The 20,000-nt window shown below is 36.0% G+C and overlaps 2 protein-coding genes across 2 annotated transcripts in view; one reads left to right on the forward strand and one right to left on the reverse strand.

Annotated features, from left to right (window-relative positions):
* LOC148942555 (uncharacterized) overlaps positions 1-17,325 on the forward strand; it is a 29,538-nt gene extending 12,213 nt beyond the window's left edge. Inside the window, exon 2 of the mRNA XM_089102068.1 lies at positions 16,679-17,325. Coding sequence (XP_088958194.1) covers positions 16,700-17,215 — 516 coding nt within the window. The 5' untranslated portion in view covers positions 16,679-16,699 and the 3' untranslated portion in view covers positions 17,216-17,325. The remainder of the gene's footprint in view (positions 1-16,678) is intronic.
* The window catches only part of LOC148942553 (rho GTPase-activating protein 45-like), a 311,254-nt gene that overhangs the window by 229,030 nt on the left and 62,224 nt on the right, over positions 1-20,000 (reverse strand). The window contains exon 2 of the mRNA XM_089102066.1: positions 4,040-4,160. The gene's annotated coding sequence lies outside the window, so the exon portion shown is untranslated. The remainder of the gene's footprint in view (positions 1-4,039; positions 4,161-20,000) is intronic.

Raw genomic sequence — 20,000 nt, forward strand, 5'->3', positions numbered from 1 at the left:
CCCCGAAAATAAGCGTTAACGAACATTAAGGTTTTGTATTCTTTGTTAACGCTCGTGTATTTACGGATGTTAATTTTTGGGGGGATTCACAGAGCTCAACTTTCTTTTTGGAGAATTTGGTGATAACGGAAAGCAGGAGAAATAACTATATAAATTATAATATATTATAATATAACTATTTATATATAGTTATTGTATATAGTTATTATAATATATATTAATATAGTTATTATAATTTATATAATAACTATATAAATAGCACTTAAATACATACAAAATATTTGGCATTTATAGAACTTAATTTTATTTAAAGAAAGAAATAACAACACAAATACAATTTGCCATAGATTCCATTAGCTGACGCCTGTCCGGATAACCCGCGGACAGGTTATTTTTAGGGGGGGGGGGGGGTAATACACTGCTATTTGTATGGGAAAACATCTTTTTCTCAACTCACCATATGTAAGACTCTTTTATACTTTATGTCTTCTAATATTTGGTGGGAGCTTAAAATTAATTCAGCCTACCCCACCTAGCGTCCGTATAAAGAAACAGACAATTCTTATAGGGTAAGGAATTACACTAAATCCACTAAAAAAACTTTAAACTACCATTATTTAGTGTTCGTTCTTTTTAGATGGTTTTATTTTTAAACTTTTGTTTCTCTTCCTTAAATTTTTTTTTCTGTTGAAAAGGCTCCCGGACGTGGAGCCGAAATATTCGGAGTTTTTTTTTTGTTATTTAAAGTTTTTTTTGTTGTTTTGTTCCACTGCTTTATTTAAATTAAACTCGTCTTATTCTTTTAAATATTTTGTTAAATTACCAAGGACATCGAAATAAAAATGTTTTTTATTCCCCACGACCCATATTAGAAAAAGGCTCCCTTTTAAGCTTTCTGTCTTCTAATGTTGGATGGGAACTAAAAATTAATTCAGCCTACCCCACCTGGCGTCCGTATAAAGAAACAGACAATTCTTATAGGGTAAGGAATTACACTAAATCCACTAAAAAAACTTTAAATTACCATTATTTAGTGTTCGTTCTTTTTTAGATGGTTTTATTTTTAAACTTTTTTTTTGTTTTCCTTAAAATTTTTTTTTCTGTTGAAAAAGGCTCCCGGACATGGAGCCGAAACATTCGAATTTTTTTTGTTGTTTAAAGTTTTATTGTGGTTTTGTTCCACTGCTTTATTTAAATTAAACCCGTCTTATTCTTTTAAATATTTTGTTAAATTACCAAGGACATCGAAATAAAAACGTTTTTTATTCCCTCAACCCATATTAGGCTTATTCATCCATAAGAACCACAGTTTAATAAAATCTGATTGTTTCAAAATTATGAAGTTTTTAGAGCAGTATCACAAATTTTATCTGTATTGGCACGTTAAACGGTTAAAATAAAACTACCTTAAAATTGATGATGCTTTTCGTCCGTAAAAAATTCAAACTTCGGAAGTTGTACCCTCTTAATCTATTTGGTGCCATAATGTCTTTAGCTTGTTTTTAATGATTTTTTACATGTTTCTAATATTTTACATGTTTCTAACATGTAACATTTTACATATACATTTTACAAGAAACAGCATTTTACAACATTTTACAAGAAATAGACAATTCTTATAGGTAAGGAATTACACTAAATCCACTAAAAAAAACTTTAAATTACCATTATTTCGTTCTTTTTTAGATGGTTTTATTTTTAAACTTTTGTTTATTTTCCTTATTTTTTTTCTGTTGAAAAATGCTCCCGGACGTGGAGCCGAAACCTTCGGAATTTTTTTTTGTTATTTAAAGTTTTTTGTTGTTGTGTTGTTTTGTTAATGTCTTTAGCTTGTTTTTTAATCATTTTTTACATGTTTCTTTTTTGAATTCTAAACTGTTTTTTTTTTAAATTGTAATGATTTTTTAAAATAAGAATATTTTGAAAAAAAGAATATGATTACTTATTTTTGCGTAATAATGCATCTTTACTTAAAGAGCAGAAGTACGTTTTTGTCAGTTGCAATCACTGTATATATATAATAGGTTATATATACATAATTATTATAAACAGTGGTTTTATATTATATTATACTATATACGGTGGTTGCAATTGACTAGTGCTTAAAACATGAAACTTGAGCAATGCCAGTTTCACACGAGAAATTTCACTTGTACGAGTATTTGTAAAATTTAGGTAGTAATAGATCTAAGTTACCTTTCGCATTGTTACTCTGAAATACTAAAACTCAAACGGTCAACTTTCTTATTTCGAAATAGGCTTGTAAAGTGAAATTCGAGGCCAGATTATCCCAGAGAGCCTATAGTCCATAGGCATGGGCGTAGGCAGCATATTGTCTCGGGGGGGGGCAGTCGATAGTGTGATGGAGGGCATTTTATCAACTGCCATTCCAAACATCTGCTTTTTCAGCCATATCTAATATAAATTTGAAGGTCTAGGGGGGGGGGGGAGCTGCTCCCCCTGCCCCACCCGCCCCCCCCCCCTCCCTACGCCCATGTCCATAGCACCGAAAGGTCCATAAGCATTTGTCTATAAGGACCGGTGTCGTACGACACTTCAAAAATCTACCCTTTTAGAACAACTCAAAGTTCTATTAAGGTTGTATTTTCTTATTCGCTTTATTAAATGAAGCTGCGGTAAGGAGAACGCTTGTCGCAAAAAGCTAGCAGAAATGTAAAATAGTAAAGAAAAACCTACTAAGTAATCACACATAATAAAAAAAAAGAAAGCTGGCAGATATTCACAGAGCTATTATACTGAATAGAAACCTTTGGCATAAACGATGGCTATTTTGATGATCATTATAGGACAAACCTTTCACCATTACTGTAGAACTCAGTGGTGGCACAGTTCTTTTATCTCTGTTTGACACTATGAGGTCCGGGGTTCGATTCCAGCTATCGTAGGACGTTGGAGTTTTACAGCTATCGTATCGTAGGAGTTTTATGGATTATGCATTAACCTCTTCAAATAATCGAAGAAGAAGACGATGATAACCTGACCAATATATTTTTAAACGATACAATACTAATAGCATTACCAACAATTAAAGGAAGCAAGTTCAAATTTTGAAAGCTCTCGATAAATTTCAAATTGATGCTGTCAGGTTGGTACTTTTCTGTTACCTGCTCAGACTTTGATGCCCAAGTTGGCATCAAAGTACTTTTTTATTGGCCCAAGGTGGTCGTGGTACTTTTTTACCGCTTACCGTTAATCTAATTTATAAGTAGGCTATCAACCAAAGCTTTAAAAATCCACTATTGGGTGTCAAATCACTCTTTCATCTGCATATTTTATTCTTAAGATAAAAATGTTTCCTTAAATGTGTCCTATAATGGTCCTTATTAAGGGAAGATGGAACAGCATGAGTAGGGCCGAGGAATGAGCTTTGAATATATTGTCGAGGGAAAAGAGTGGAACAAAGGGAACATACGAGATATGCATAGAAGATATACATCAAAAAGAGTTGATTCGAAACCCTCATGGCTATCATACTTTCTCGGCATCATTCTAAATACTAATATTTTTCCCTGAAAACTAAGGCCCTACTTTTGTAATTATCACGAGAAGATCCAGTGGGTATAAGGACAAATATCCCCCCCGACCTACCAAAAAATACATCCATCGTACACTACCTTTAAATGTGTCTTTCGATATAAGGTCAACCAGGTAATGACTTTCACACTTTTGATATTTTCTTAAGGTCTTATTATGGATAAACTTTTCGAAATATAATGCGCAATTTTAGTCTAAAAAATACTTAGTTACGTTCACAAATAAAGACTCTCCTCCTTCTTTTAAATAGTTTCCCATCAAAGAAAATCGTGATTAGAATCTTTCTTAGAAAAAACTTGTTCAGTAATGAGGAATCACAACAATTTTTAGTTTACCTTTTTTAATTCTTTTTTTACGACACCTCGAAATAATAGAATTGTCATCTTAAAGTGTCGGCTACTTTTAGTTCATAGACTAAAATTTTTATCTACTAAAGAGTTTGAAGTGGATATTTTTTTTTATGAAAATAATTTTCATGAGGTACCTTATGTATCTGGGTTAGGGTTCCAATCTTCTTGTTTTAGAACAAGACCTCAAAGGAAGCAAAAGTTTCTTGCTGTTCCATCAGTCGAATCGTGATTAACGTTCAGTGACTGCTGCTGTTCCTGAAATAAAATTAAAAAATTAAAAAAAGGAACTGGCTCGGATAGCTCTAAAAAAAAAAGCAAATGAACGAGTTATGTATTTTATCACAATGATAAACTGTTAATAAGGCAAACTTATTACTCCTAACAGTTATGAGCCGCTTTCTAATCGGGTAAATCAACCATTCACCACATAGATCTCAAAATTCAGTAGCCTTCAGATCAGCCACAGCTACCCGGTGACATAAAGTTCTCCCTTTTTCACTCTTATATCATATAAAAAAAAGAGTCCCAATGGCTCTTTTTAAGGTTGCGTCCCTGCGTTACACCAAAACACAAACTAAAAGATTGCGGTTAAAAACGTTACTTGATGATTATACAGACGATATTTGGACGTATACACCAAGATTGGTGTCGGGGAAAGACGCATACAGACGAAAAAAAAAACACGACTAAAGTATGACAAATATATATAAAAAATATATATAAAGTATATATAAAGTATAAATAAAAAATATATATATATAAAGTATGACAAATATATATATAAAATATATATAAAGTATAAAAAGTATGACAAATATTTTCATCTTATTATCTTATTATTTCCAACACAACTGAAGGAGGGGGGGGGTTAACAGCTGTGGAAAATTTGTTGGATATTTGCAATTTCTTAACTCAAGGGCCAGGCTCCGTTGCTTACGTGTTTGGTATGGGAGCCTTCTGCACATATGCATTCTTTTGTATTTAAATACCTACATCCTCTGGGTGGTGCATTATGACATGTTGATTCGAAATCTTTTACCAAGTTTACCAAGTTTACCTTTTACCAACGAAAACTTTTACCAAGTTTTGGCTTCGTCTTCGCTAATATGTAATTATCATAATCAAAAGAAATGTAGGAAAAAAAAAAGGATTGATCAGCTTCATTGCGTTTAAGACGAATACGAATGGGAAAAACCGAGGCTAATATTTATGTACTGAATATTATGTATATTATTTATGAATATTATGTACATATTTATGAATATTATGTACTGAATGAGATATTTTTAAGGAGTTTGGGATGAATTTGTGGATGAAACAGTGGAGGAGTTTGAGAAGAAACACAATAGAAGTAGAAGAGGGATAGAAAAAAAGTAGAAGCAGTGTAGATGACACCCGCAAAAATTCCCCAATGAGATCAGGGACATAATTGGCTAGAGAGCAGTGGGGGGGGGCAACTACCTTCACAGACCTCAGTTTGCCCTCCATTTGAAATTTAGTTTCTTCCAAAATCTTGTCAAAATTAAGATAACCTATATTATTCAAGCATTGACAGAAACAGATCGGTTCTTTCGTACATATTAATTAAAAAAAACCTTTCCCACAAAATAAGTTTTTCAAAGAAAAGTAAAGAACTCCATTAAACCAAAAATGAGCAAAAATAAAATCAAATAATCTACCAAGCGTGAAACTACCACAAATCAGCATCGATAACTAATATTCTTATTCTGTAAAATGTGTTCTTAATTGGTTTGCTTTTACTGTATCAAAACTCCTATATTATTTCGTGTTTTCAGTAAAGCGCTAGTTTCTTATAATCCTAAAAGCATTTGGTTTATTTATACTAGTTTTATTAACATATATTAGGGCGGCTGTGAAGTAGTATTTTTTTTGTCTGTTTTAAGTTTCAACAAAAAAAAATTGTTTTTAAAATTAATCTTTGTTCGTTTTTTATTAAAATTCAATGTGGAAACTACGCTGTCATGATATTTTTTATTTATACGGAATAATGTATGTTACTTTTTAATGTCACTTATTAGTTTCAGTTGAAAACTTGTTTTTGATATAATTTCTAATTATCACCGATCTAGGGGAGATAAGACACCTCTAGAAAATACTGCAAACAACCTTGACAGCTTCGAAAAAATTTCAGTCTATAATATAAAGTCCAATCTTCAACTTTTCTTAAACATCTCTCAGAACCTGAAGACGCAAAAAAAAGTTGAATGTAGAACAAACACCAATTCCTAACCGCCGTAAACTCGCACCATTGCGAATTACTGAGGATCCACAGGTCAAATTACGAGCTGATAATTTGGGATTGAAAATTAAATATTTGCATTTATCAACATTCAAAAACAGACCAACATCACGAAACATCATAGAAATAGGTTACACAGATAATGCCAAAATAGACTTGGTTCGGCTTAAAACTAGCAGGTCGTCCGCACACGTAATATAAGACACATCAAACAAATTATGGAAATATGAAGGCTTGATTCCTAATAACACATTTTGAATGCAAGCATTAAATAGATAAGGGGATAGCACTCCACCCTGTCGTACCCCATATGGAACTGGTGTATAGTACTCCACCCTGTCGGACTCCAGATTGAACTGGTGTATAGCACTCCACCCTGTCGTACTCCAGATTGAACTGGTGTACAGTACTCCACCCTGTCGTACTCCAGATTGAACTGGTGTATAGCACTCCACCCTGTCGTACCCCAGACTGAACTGGTGTATAGCACTCCACCCTGTCGTACTCCAGATTGAACTGGTGTATAGCACTCCACCCTGTCGTACTCCAGATTGAACTGGTGTATAGTACTCCACCCTGTCGTACTCCAGATTGAACTGGTGTATAGCACATAGCACTCCACCCTGTCGTACCCAATACTGAACTGATGTATAGTACTCCACCCTGTCGTACTCCAGATTGAACTGGTGTATAGTACTCCACCCTGTCGTACCCCAGATTGAACTGGTGTATAGCACTCCACCCTGTCGTACTCCAGATTGAACTGGTGTATAGCACTCCACCCTGTCGTACTCCAGATTGAACTGGTGCATTACCGTAATACCTGTACCAGATTTTAAACGAAGAAACGAATTGCTATACCAAAATTTAAGTACATGTATGACGGAAGGGTTCACTCCAAACTCTGACAAAGAGTGCCACACTGGTACATGGCAAATACTATCGAAAGTTTTAGACGAATCCAAAGCTCAAATATGTAATTCACAACCTTTAGACTGGGCATCATAAAGAATTGAAGCTAAAACCTTATGCACATGTTGGCACCCAATACGAGGTTGAAACCCAAATTGGTTTGAGTCTTTCGCAGTTCGTTCAATAATATATGGTAGCAGAACATATTCAAAAATCTTACTAATATTACAAGCAACAGTGATTGGCTTATATGAACTACAATCAAAAGAGTCTTTTTCACGTTTAAGAATCGAAGTTACCCTTCCACGAAGGATGTAACCAAGCACCATTAACAAACATAAACAGAAGTGAAAAAGTAACTGGAGCTGAGCGACTAGTGCCGGATAATCACTATGTAAATGGTGAGTGCTAATTATATCAAGATCACTCGATTTAGACTTAAGTTTAAACATACAACTAGCAATACTTTTAGTTGATATAGAAATAACATGACTTTGCAAGATATACTTGAGGTGACTTGTTGCCACCTCAAGATAACTTGAGGTGGCAATAATTTAGAAACTAAGCACTGAAAATGATAATAAACACTATGCTCAATCTTATAAAAATATTTTTATAATGCCCAAGCCAAGACGAATCCGGGATAACATCACTGGTCCCTAATGAATCAAATTTAGACGTATTAATGACTTCCTTCCATTGTACTGCACTTTTAGGGAACTCAGCACCATTATATCTAACCAAACGAAGATGCCGTTTAAACTCCGTTTTCGTCTTACTTTTTACATCAAACACTTGACCTCGCAAGGGCCGCCCACACGCAATGCAGATGCGAAGCCAGGGTTTAGCATAATTTTTGACGGCTTTAAGACCTGGGTCTTCTTTCCTAATTGGACTTCGAGTTTATCTTAATCGCTAATTGTACTTAATCGCTTTTTATAAATTTGACTTGATAGCACATTCCACAAAGTGCACTTTCAGTTGTTTCCCCCATTTTTTTTTTTATGAAAAAAGCATCCTTTCTAATGAAATGACCAAAAAAGTTGTTAATCAAAACCTTGACAGGAGCAAAAAACTAAGGATGCAAGGTCGTCTCTTCCCCTCAGTTACCAAAGTTAGAACTAGTATACAGGCTTCATCACAGAGTGAAGTTTGAAGGTTCAATTCAAAACTGCTGATCATTCAAGCTTAATTTTTAGTTTTAGTTAATTTTTTTCGCAATAATTGTTTACATTTAAGATGAGTAGGCAATTTATGAAACTTACTAAGAGAGTCTGGAGGGGCAGTATATGTGAGGGGTTTTACAAACCTTCAGTTAAGGGCTTTGGACAATAATTATTGCAATGGTACCATTTTATGCTTTCAAACTCTTCCACTTAAGAAATGGTGCCAAAAGTGCCGTTTTTAGTGCTATATGGGGCACTTTTGGAGGGTTAAATTGATAAAAGAGACGTATATATGAGTAATAGTTTTAAAATGAGCCTTCCCGGGATATGCTTTAAAAAATGAGTGTACCATATTTGCAAAAATAGAGGATTATCTGAAAAGTAACCATAAGAAGGGACAAACCACGCTGGAATCAAACGCATGGTAATCTAATTTGAAGTCCAGCGCTGTAATGACAGAACCACGCCTCTAATAATGTAATTTAATATATTGATGTTTGTAGGACTTTAATTGCATAACTTATTAAGGGGCCTGGAGGAGGAACTTGTGGGAGGTGTTCTTGCAAACCTCCAGTAAAGGGTTTATGGACCATAATTTTTACAATGATACCGTTTTATGCTTCCAAGATTTTCCACTTAAAAAGTGGTACCAAAGGTGTTGTTTTCAGTGCTATATCTCACTTACGAATGGCAGAATTGACAAAAGGCCCGTAGATATGAACAGAAGTGGTACTTGTCTATTAAATAAAACACACCCAAGAAGTGAAATTTGGTGAATGCTAATGAAATGAAACAAAATTATGATGAAAATATAATAGTTTTGAAACAAATTTGGGCTATATAGTTGCACATGAGGGGGGGAGTAAAGCATGGCATATATTAAATATGTAATCTAAACAAACCTATTTTAAACTAACCAAACCTATTTAATATAATGAAAAAAATTTATGAAAATAGAATACTTTATTGACAAAGTTGTGAAAACTACAACTTGGAAATATGCTCCTAGAACGCAGAAATGTCCTCAAGAATGGCGTTAAAATGAAGTCGGCCTTCTTCCTTTACTGCCGTCCGCCGCATGTACTCTACTAAGTATGAATGTAAACGATGACGGGATGTACATCGGCGCCATTTGTTCCTCCACTTTGCGGAACCCACATTCTCTCTACTTTTTGGGTAGAGGCACCGGTTTCTGGCTCGACAAAATATTTTTGTGAAAGAGTGAAACCCGCTTGTTCCAGTTCAGTTGTGTCAGCCCTTCCAAAAATATGAAATTATTTTTGAACATCCATGGCGAGAAACTATATTATATCACTAGTCAAAGTAAACTAATCGGTGTCCTCAAAGAATCGCGTTCATAATGAACTAGAATGAACTAGGTCGGGAATTGCGTTAATAATGAACTTTTCTTTGTCTTTGAGACGGTCGGCCGACACCGAAGCTCCCAATTTAATAATTCACAAATGACCCTCACAATTTTGCTAATAAAGTGTTCAATTTTCCTCATATTTTATTGTCACCAAACTTAACTTCTCGAGTGTATTTTATGTAATAGACAAGTACCTCAAAAGATTTCAAATGAGCCATTAAACATAACTTTAAAAAGTTCTGGCAGCCCACTAGCCTCAGCTTTTCCATTTGAGACATGGCATCAAAAGTGCCGTTTGGTTAGGTTAGGTTAGGTTAGCAGATGGTGGAATTTATATGAAGAACGTAGATATGACCAATATTTTTTATATGAGCTATCAAAAATCTATCTAAGATGTTCTGGTAGCCCGCTAGCCCCAACCCTCGAGAAACGACATAAAAAGTGCCTTTTTTGTGCCATATGGCACTTGCAGACGTCGGAATTTATATAAACCACGTACATATAAGAAATAGCTTTTGAATGAGCTCTTAAGCATCTCTCTATGATGTTCTAGTAACCCGCTAGGCCTGGAAAAAAAGAAGAGGAAAAAAAGACCGTTTTAGTTACTATGTTTTAGTTACTTAGTAACTTGTAGTTACTATGGGCTGTGGTTCGCTCTTTGCTAGGTTGCAGCTAATGCTTCAACCATGACAAAGAGCTCATTGCAAATTCTCCCCAGAAACTAGAATTTATTTAAATCTGTGAAATCTAATAGACGGTAGAATTAAAAAAAAAACAAAAAAAAAACTTGCAAATATAAGCAATAGCTTTTAATTGAGCCATTAAACATCAATCTAAGATGGTGCAGTAGCCTGTTAATGTTTCAGTAGCTTATTGATGAGAAGACGATTTATGAAACTTACTAAGGGGGCTGGGAGGGTGTGTGAACGGGAGGGGTTCTTGTAAATCTCCAGTTAAGGGTTCTGGAACATAACTATTACAATAGTACCAGTTTTGTATTTCAGAGCTTTTCCATTTAAGAAGTGGCACCAAAATGGTTGTTTTCAGTGCTATATCTCACTTACGACTGATGAAATTGAAAAATATGCACGTTTATATGAGCAATAGCTTTCAAATGAGCCATTAAACATCACTCTTATAGGTTCTTCTCACCCAATAGCCCCAGCTTTTCCACTTGAGACGCGGCACCACAAGTGCCGTTTTTAGCGCCATTTGGAACTTGCTGATGGTGGAATTTATATGAAGAACGCAGATATGGGCAATATCTTTTATATGAGCTAGAAAAGATGTGTATACGATGTTCTGGTGGTTTGCTAGTGCCACCCCCTGAGAAATGGCACAAAAAGTGCCATTTTAGTGCCATATGGTTCTTGCAGATGGCAGAATTTATAAAAAGTACATAGATATGAGAAATAGCTTTTGAATGAGCCATTAAGCCTGCTAATGTTTCAGTAGCTTACTGATCAGCAGACGAGTTATGAAACTTATTAAGCAGGCTGGGAGGGGGTGAGTACGGGAGGGGTTCTTGTAAACCTCAAATTGATGGTTGTAGAACATAACTATTACAATAGTACGTGTTTTATACTGCAGAGCTTTTCCACTTAAGAAGTGGCACCAAAAGTGTTGTTTTCAGTGCTATATCGCACTTACAAATGGTAAAATTGAAAAAAAAAAGTACGTATATATGAGCAATAGCTTTCAAATGAGCCATTAAACATCACTCTTATAAGTTCTGCTATCCCAATAGCCCCAACTTTTCCACTTGAGACACGGCACCGAAAGTGTCGTTTTAGTGCCATTTGGAACTTGCTGATAGTGGAATTTATATGGAGGACGTAGATATGAGTAATATCTTTTATAGCTGGCTAGACCTGTTGAAAAAAAAATGATTTTCCTTGTTGTTCAAGGAGGGGGACTATAACTTCCCTGTATAAGGTTCTCGAGCTTGCTTATTACAAAGGTACACATTTTATTTCGATCTGACGCGATTTTGAGGGGATTGAGGCTTTTTTCTAAATCACTACAAATTTCTTTTCGCTATAAACTTTTACTTTTAAGACGAACCAAAATAATAGTTACCATTCCTGAGTCAGAGTCAGAAGGCAATTTTTTTTACTAGGCAGTTTTTTTTCAAAACATGTTTTTTAACTTTTGGTTACTATGGGCTCTGGTTCGCTCTTTAATCGGTTGCAGCTACCGCTGCAACCATGATACGGCACATTACAAACCACCAATCCCATATAGAGATATAAAGACCCGGTACCCCCCCCCTGGATGTGGCTGTGAAAAACCTCAAGGACGATCACCAAAATTTTTCTAGTGGGGATACAATGAAGAATAACAAAGTCTTGGGGGGAGATAAACATTGAAATAAATAATTTTTTTTTATTTAATATAACTGATATCACGTTGTTTTTGAGTGACAACCTCTTAATCCTAGAAAACGAATAGAATTTAAAGGACACCGTGTCCAAAATTTAGTTCAAGCTAAAATTAGACGTCACATCAAAAAGAGGAGTTCGCTTAAGGGTCTCAATCGACTCAGCAATGGAAACCTGGGAGAGAAGTCTGAAATAGAGCTTGTTTGGGAGAAAATATCATGATTGTTAAGAATTTTCAAAAACTTAGTCTTTTTATATAGTATAAGCTTTCCAGAGAGGGAGAGAGGGGTTAAATGACTTAGTCTCCTCCCTCACTACACCCATAATTTTTGGATTCATTTAGAAATCTCTCTATTGCAGACACTAAATCTATAAAAAGGAAAAAATAGAGGGAGAAGGAAAAAAAATGTATAAAAGAACGACTCGGCAATTCTAGATCGCTTCAAAATTGCATATATTACAATCCAAAAGCTCTTGGTAACGAAATGTAAGTAAGGAGCGAACCGGCTTAATAGTAACCAAAATTCTAAGAAACGGAATTCTTATACCATTAGATACATCAAATTGTATTTTTATGCTGATTTTAAATATATATGTTTCATCAATTTTTGTGTTACCCGTCAAAAGTTACGAGCCTGAGAAAACTTGCCTTATTTTCCAAAAAAGAGGGAAACATCCCCTAAAAGTCACAGGATATTAAAAAAAAATCGCAGCACCAGATTCAGCATATCAGAAAACCCTACTGTAGTGGTTTCAAGCTCCTATCTGCAAAAATGTGGAATTCTGTATTTTTTGCCAGAAGAAAGATCACGGTTGCGTATTTATTTTTTTTTTTTTCCCCAGCGGTAATCGTAACGACCAGTAGTCCTAGAATGTTGCAAGAGGGCTCATTCGAAATAAAGTATTTTTAGTACTTTCAAAAGAGCCATTTATTCTAATTAAACGGCCTTTGTGATTCAGGGGGTCCTTCTTAAGGAATTGTAACAAAATTCGAACTTCAGCGTAAAGAGCGAGGTATTGACAAAGGGGGCAAACCCCCTCGTAATAATTTCTGTTCGCTTTAAGGTTTAATGTTGCTTTTTACTTTCAGTTGAAAAAACTTTTTTTTTTATTTAATTATATAAAAACAAGAGATCTTCAGACTATATTGTAGTAGCCTATCTAAATTTAGCTACGCTTGTGATAAATTACTTATACATTCCAAAGATGATTCAATAATTTTGAATACAAAAGTTGAACTAAACGTACCAGCATAAAAATGTCTCATTAATCAGATAGAATAAAATAATAAGTGTGGTGCAAATGGGTGACATTCATTACCTCGGTCAAATTTACATTGTCTACAAAACAGATACCGTTATAAGAGTACAAATATTAAAAGGGATAGTAATAAAGAAAATCCAGGTTTGTAATTATACTAAGGTTTGGCAAAGCTACTTACTGGGGCAACTAAAATTAAAATATCTTCCCTAGAAAAAAAAAACAAAAACAACGGGCAGAACAGATGCAAAACTAAGCAATCGCAGTTTAGATGCAATAGGCTAATTGGCTGAAAAAACAAATGTTTTTAAAGACGAAGAATGTTTTAGATTTCATTTTGATTTATTAGTGAGATTTTCTGGTTTCTATGCATCTTTAGCAGCGCAATAGCGCTGCCTAAGTAAAGAGCGATTTGGGCACAATGTATTATTTATTTGTTTTTTTTTTAGACCAGGGCACTTCGTATAGAAGGAGTTGTCGCAGAAACTTCAAAGGGGGCTCATTTGATTGGAAAGTGAAAGTGCTAGTGCCCTTTTTAATAGTAGAAAGTGATTGCAGGGCAACCAGCTCCCCCTCCCACGCGCTTCATTTCCCAAAACACATCCAATCAAAATTTTTAGATAGCCATTTTGTTCAGTGTAGTTGAAATGTCCAGAAATTATGTATTTGGAGAGTACCTTCAGGGCAAGGTTGTAGGTTGTGCCCCGGGGACATATAATTTTTTAATGGCAAGGTTGTAGGTTGTGCCCCGGGGACATATAAGGTTATTATGGAAAGGGTGGTCGCATAAGCTTCGGAGGGGGCTCATTGTATGATAAATTCTAATTTCTAGTGCTCTTTTTAATAGCTGAAAGTGACTGGAAGGTATCCAGCCCCCCCACCCACCCGTCGTTTCCCTTAACATATCCAATCAAAATTTTGAGATAGCCATTTTGTTAAACATATTTGAAAGATTCAGTAATTGTGTTGTTGGGGATGACATCCCACTCACGGCCCTCAAGGTAAGGGCTATAAGTTATATTAGTTGCCCACTGTTAACATTAAAGGGTGGTCGTATAAACTTTGGATCTGGTTCCTTCAATTATAAATCAGAAGTCCTAGTGTCCTTTCTAAGAGTAAAAGGGAAGGGAGGGCAACCTGCCCCGACCAACATCTTCTTTTCCCCAAATGTGTACAATAGAAATTTTGAGATTGCCATTCTCTTCAAAATAGTCTAAAGATCATAGGCAGCGCAATAGTGCTGCCTAAGTAAAGAACGATGTTGACACAATGTATTATTATTATTATTATTTTTGTTCTTGGTCTTAGACCAGGGTACTTCGTATTGAAGGAGTTGTCGTAGAAACGTCGAAAAGGGCTCATTCAACTGGAAATTGGATGGGCGTGTGCCCTTTTTAATAGTCGAAAGTTATTGAAAGGAAACTAACGCCCCTTCCACGCCCACCATTTCCCCAAACACATCCAATCGATATTTTGAAATAGCCAATTTGTTCAGCGTAGTTGATTTCCAGATAGAAATTATGTTTTTGAGGAGGACACTCCCCCACAGCCCTCGGGGCAAAGGTTGTAATATACTCTGGATATCCATAGATCTTTATCACACTATCAAATACAGCGTATCAGTGAACACTATGATTGAGGTTTCAAGCTCATATCATTGAAAATGTGGAATTTTGCATTTTTGCCAAAACAAAGATCACGAAAACGTGTTTGTTGTTTTTTCCCATTTTACGCCCTTTTTTCGCCAAAGCCGATTCATCGAAATTTTGAGCTGGCTATATTGCTCAGCATAGTTTAAAGATCCAATATCTATCTCTCTGGAGATAACATGACTCCCACAGCCCTTTGTGAAAAGTCTTTAAGTTATGAAATTTGCCCATTGTTTACGCAGGCTATAGTATTTATTATTGGGAAGTATGCATACATTTTTCGGTTGGAGGGGGGATACATTTTCTGCTTGGGGGATGTTTCACGTGGAGAATTTTCTATGGAAAAGGAAGCTTCCGGGGGGGGGGCGGACTTTCAGGAGAAATTTTACACGGGAGAAATTTGCCAGAATTCGCGTACAAAATTCCTTTTATTTGTCGTACTGGCTCTTTGCCAACTCAATTTTACATGTGGAGATGTTAATGGTAATTGCCCGAGGTAATTTTTAACGAGAATTTGTAACTATTAAAAAACGATCAGGAATTAAATTTTAAAAAACATAGTTTTCCCAGCTAAAAGTAAGGAGTAACATTAAAACTTAAAACGAACCCAAATTATAACGTATATGAGGGGAGTTTTCCCCTTTGTAATACCTCATTATTTGCACTTAAGTTTGACGTTTTTGTCCTAAGTCTTTAAGGACGACTCCTGAAACATAAGGTCGTTTAATTAGAACTTTAAGAAGCTGTTTAAAAGTACTAAAAATATAAGCGTGAATAGCGAGGAATTAATTAAGGGGGCAACCCCCCTCATATACTTATTAATTCAAGTTTGTTTTAAAGTTGCTCCTTACTTCAGTTAAAAAAACTTGTTTTTTCTAATTTGATTACGATTAAGTATATATTTTTTTTTATATATCGCTTACAGTATAATTAACCTGCATCGTAATTGTAAAGAATCAGTTTCAATACTTAGCTCTTTTTCAAATTGTAAATCATACAATGGACCAGGAAGTTAAGGTATGTTTTAGAGTTAAACGGTTGCTAGTAATGCTAGGTAACTTCGACTATTTAACAACCGTTTTACTAACCCTTCAAGAATTGTTAACTATATATAGTCCAGAAAATCTACGGAAAAAATCGACTATCTGGGACAAAATTGCAATATAAATAATTTTTACACCATTTTGTAGAGAAAAAAATTCTGTACAATATATCAAAAGTTCCAAAGAATTCCCTGGGCGGAACAGGGTGAAACCGGGGGAAAAGGGGAAAATCCAGGGTAAAACTCGAAAATCTACGACCGATAGTTTTTGATACTGATAATAGCATTCCTGATGCTCTTGGGTCCAAAAAGATCGAATATGCGTGCTTATTACGTATTATATAATATACGTTTTTATTGCTATGTAATAGGTGGCTCCCCCACTTACAAGGGAAAAGAGGGGGGAAATAAATATCATGTATAGCAGTCTGCAAGACTTGTTTTCTGGTGTTTCCCAGTGCGATAAGAATGAATATGTTATTTTGATTGCTCTATCACCAGCCTTTCTTCCCGTTTTCCAGTTACTAGGGAAAAAGAAGGGGAGATCAAGATATCCTCATCTGGGAAAAGATAGTCAGTCGGCTCTATAAAATTTGGAGAGGAGACAAAGGTCTATCAACTCAGTTTTAAAACCCTCTAACACCGTTTTGACTAGAGTTCAATATCCTATTCCCTATACAATGTGGCTCGTACAAAAACCTTCTCTTTCTGGCCTAATAAATTTTTGTTTGCAGTTTTCATATGACACCCTATTCATGGAGGAAGAAGATGAACGTTGCAAGCTCTGCAGCCGCAGCATCTTTACTGGTGGTGTAAGTGTCAGAATCATAAACAAAGGAGCTCTTCAAATCAATGAATCCAGTGTGCAACGGGATGAAAAGATAACAGTTGAAGACGGTGAAATAGTATACAGCCAGTGCAGAAAAGACTACTGCCGTCAGACGTCCATAGCTTATCTCGTAAAAAGAAAGAAGAATGACGATTCCAGTGATAATGAAGTTTCTCTAAACAGATCCACTAGATCTAGTCAAGACTTATACGATGTGAAGTCAAACTGTATGTTTTGCAATACGAAGCTAGTCCTTCCGTCTGAGATCAAGAAAGCTAAAAATGACGAGTGCCAAAAAGTGACCACAATTGAAGTGAAAAAATCGATTCTTCAGTGCTATGATTCTAGGAAAAATGACTATGAGCCTAATGCTGTCCGCGGCAGTCTGAATTCTATGAGCTTGGATTTGCATGCAGCTGATGCAGTGTATCATAAGATATAATACTCTAACTTCAAAACTCTCAGAGAAATTCCAAAGTGGTACTCTAAGTTAATTATTTGAAGAACTCGAAGATGAACAGTTTACAGTGAAAGATACAGCAGAGAATCTGAGGTTTTTTATTGGACCAGACCTGTCGCCGTACGCCACAAAGCATATAAAACGACTCCTTAATGAAACTTATAGCGACCACATTGTTATAACTGACATAGGCCGACAGATTGGTGCTGTGACTTTCTGACAAACAGCAAATGAGATCTTTCGTGATTTTTATAGAACTCCGCAGCCGAGTGAAGAAGACCAGCTGAAGTTCATGATAGAGACAGTGGCCAAAGTAATTAAGAATGGCATTAGGTTAGCGCAGTGTACAGACTCTGACTGCCTGAGCCTGAGCAGTATAGAAAAAAAGGAAAAAGTTGTAAATTTCTTACCACAATATCTGAGGCTCTTTCTTTCTCAGCTAATCACGGGATCAGACAAGGATCTACTGGTAGGTTCAATCGGTCAAGCAATAAAGCAGGCTTGCCATACCCGATCTTTACTCGCTCCTATACAAGCATACCTTAGAGTCCAGCTACACCACCAATCTGGTTCACGTTTTCTCATCGACCAGCTGAGCAGGCTAGGTTTTTCTACTTCTTACTCTGAAGTGCTTCGATTTGAGCGTTCTGCCGTAACTCATGGTACAGAATTTCCAGGGATGACTTCTGGAACTTTTATCCAGTTCATTGGGGGCAATGTCGACCACAACATTTGTACTATCGACGGAAAAGGTACTTTTAGTGGGATGGGCATGCTTGCTGCAGCCAAAAAAGGCTGCGCATATTTTCAGTCATAATCCCAAGAGGAGTTGTAAACCCTAAAGTACTCCAGTAGATTGGACAAGTGCCTTTCTTCTTCTGCAATGGAAGACAACAGGAGAACAGTTTTGCGTACAAACCCATCCCGACTATCACCTTCGACGACGAGATCGATGGCATTGACCTAATAAGGCATGCAAGCTGGATACATGACACGAAATGGGTCAGATTGAGTGGATTTATGCAAGCAATTCACCATGGGTCACACAAAGGCGCTTCGGCTATTGTTTCTCTGCCTATGATCGACTATAATCCCTTCAATTTTTTTGTCTATACACGACCTTACGTTTTATATCCTATAAAGCGCGCCAGCACGGAATGGTACCATTTGTCACTTTTGACCAACCTTTGAACATGAAAGTGGTGAACCTCATCAATGTTGAGTCTGCTGATAGTCCTCTCAAGGCAGCAGTTTCAATGATCGGTGGTCTCCGTTGCCGTGACAGGTTTGTTACTATTATCTTGCTGGCCACGCTCTTCTTGGTTGCGACACAACGTCCCGTTTGTTTGGGATAGGAAAGCAGGCTGTCCTGCCATTCCTGAAAAGCCATGAAGAATTTAGGAATAACTGTGAAGTATTCCTTAATCTGCGCTCTACTAAGGAAGAAGTCCAGCAAGCTGGTGAAAATATTTTGCTGTGTATCTACAAGGCTAAGAAAGGGGAGGGTCTCAGTAAAGTTGGGTACAAGGGCTTTCTTGAAAAACTGAAGAGCTCAAAGACATCAACTTTTGTGAACCCAGAGAGACTTCCATAAACTCCATCGGCTGCAGAATTTCATTCATATAGAGTCTTCTATCAGGTAATGGAATGGCGTAATACTGCGTCAGAACTCGACCCAAAAGACTGGGGTTAGCGATTACGTGACGGATGCATCACTCCGATCATGACAGACATCGGACCTGCTCCGCCTCATCTGCTAAATGAGATTTGTTGCAGCTGCACGCATTCCAACTGTTACAGTTCACGCTGTAGTAGCCGAAAAATGGATTGCCTTGCACACTTGCTTGCAAAGACTGCCAAGGGACTGCTTGTTCCAATAAATATGTTTTTGTTGATAAGGATGAAGAAGACGATGTTTAGTGCAAATCCCTTACATTGTCCTGTTTAGTTCAATCAAAACCGTAATTATATTTTCCTGTTATTACCGAAGTTACCAGATTTGTTTCATTTTTACATTTAGTTTTGTCTTATTTTTCTATTATATAGTCGAATTAAATCTGCCCACGTATTCCAAAGGCCCGATGCATTGTCTCCCCTACGGTGAAAACACTGCAGAAAAGTAAGATACGAATCTAATACCATGTTTTTTTGGAATCATCAAGTCAAAAAACCTTGGGGGCAACATTTTGACCAGCCATATTCCACAACTCTCGAGGATACTCTTTTACTCCTCCTTCTCTTCCGCTAAAGGGGAAAGTTGAACCAAGCCCAGCAAAAAACCACATAACTTTCTTTTTTCCATTTCTCCGCGCAGAAAAAGAGCAAACGTGAAGTTCGAGCGCACAATAAATCTGCTCCTGAATTTTTACAATTTCCCCCCTTTTTTACCCTGTTCCACCCAGAAGATTTTTGGGGACTTTTGATATGTTGTACAGAATTTTTTCTCTACAAGACGGTTTAAACATCGTTTATATTATATTTTTGTCCCAGAGTTTCGTAGATTTACAGAGCTGTGGCTGATTCTTCATGTTGTGTATCTACTCAACAAATAAATCTGATTTTGGAAATAAAACAGTAGACAAATTAAAGTCTTTTTCAAAAACGAAAGACGTTATTTTAAGATTAAAAAGTTGGACTTTAATTTGTCAATATATTTTCTATTTTTTTTTCATCGGAGCACTTTCTTAGTGTAGTAGAATTTTAGTCATAACAAAGCTTCAAAAGAAAAAAAGAAATATTTGCATTTTCTTTCGAGTCGTGCATTGCT

Source organism: Artemia sp. Qi Xiang Cuo, chromosome 16 (assembly GCF_049724085.1).
Source record: "Artemia sp. Qi Xiang Cuo chromosome 16, ASM4972408v1, whole genome shotgun sequence".
NCBI lineage: Eukaryota > Metazoa > Arthropoda > Branchiopoda > Anostraca > Artemiidae > Artemia > Artemia sp. Qi Xiang Cuo.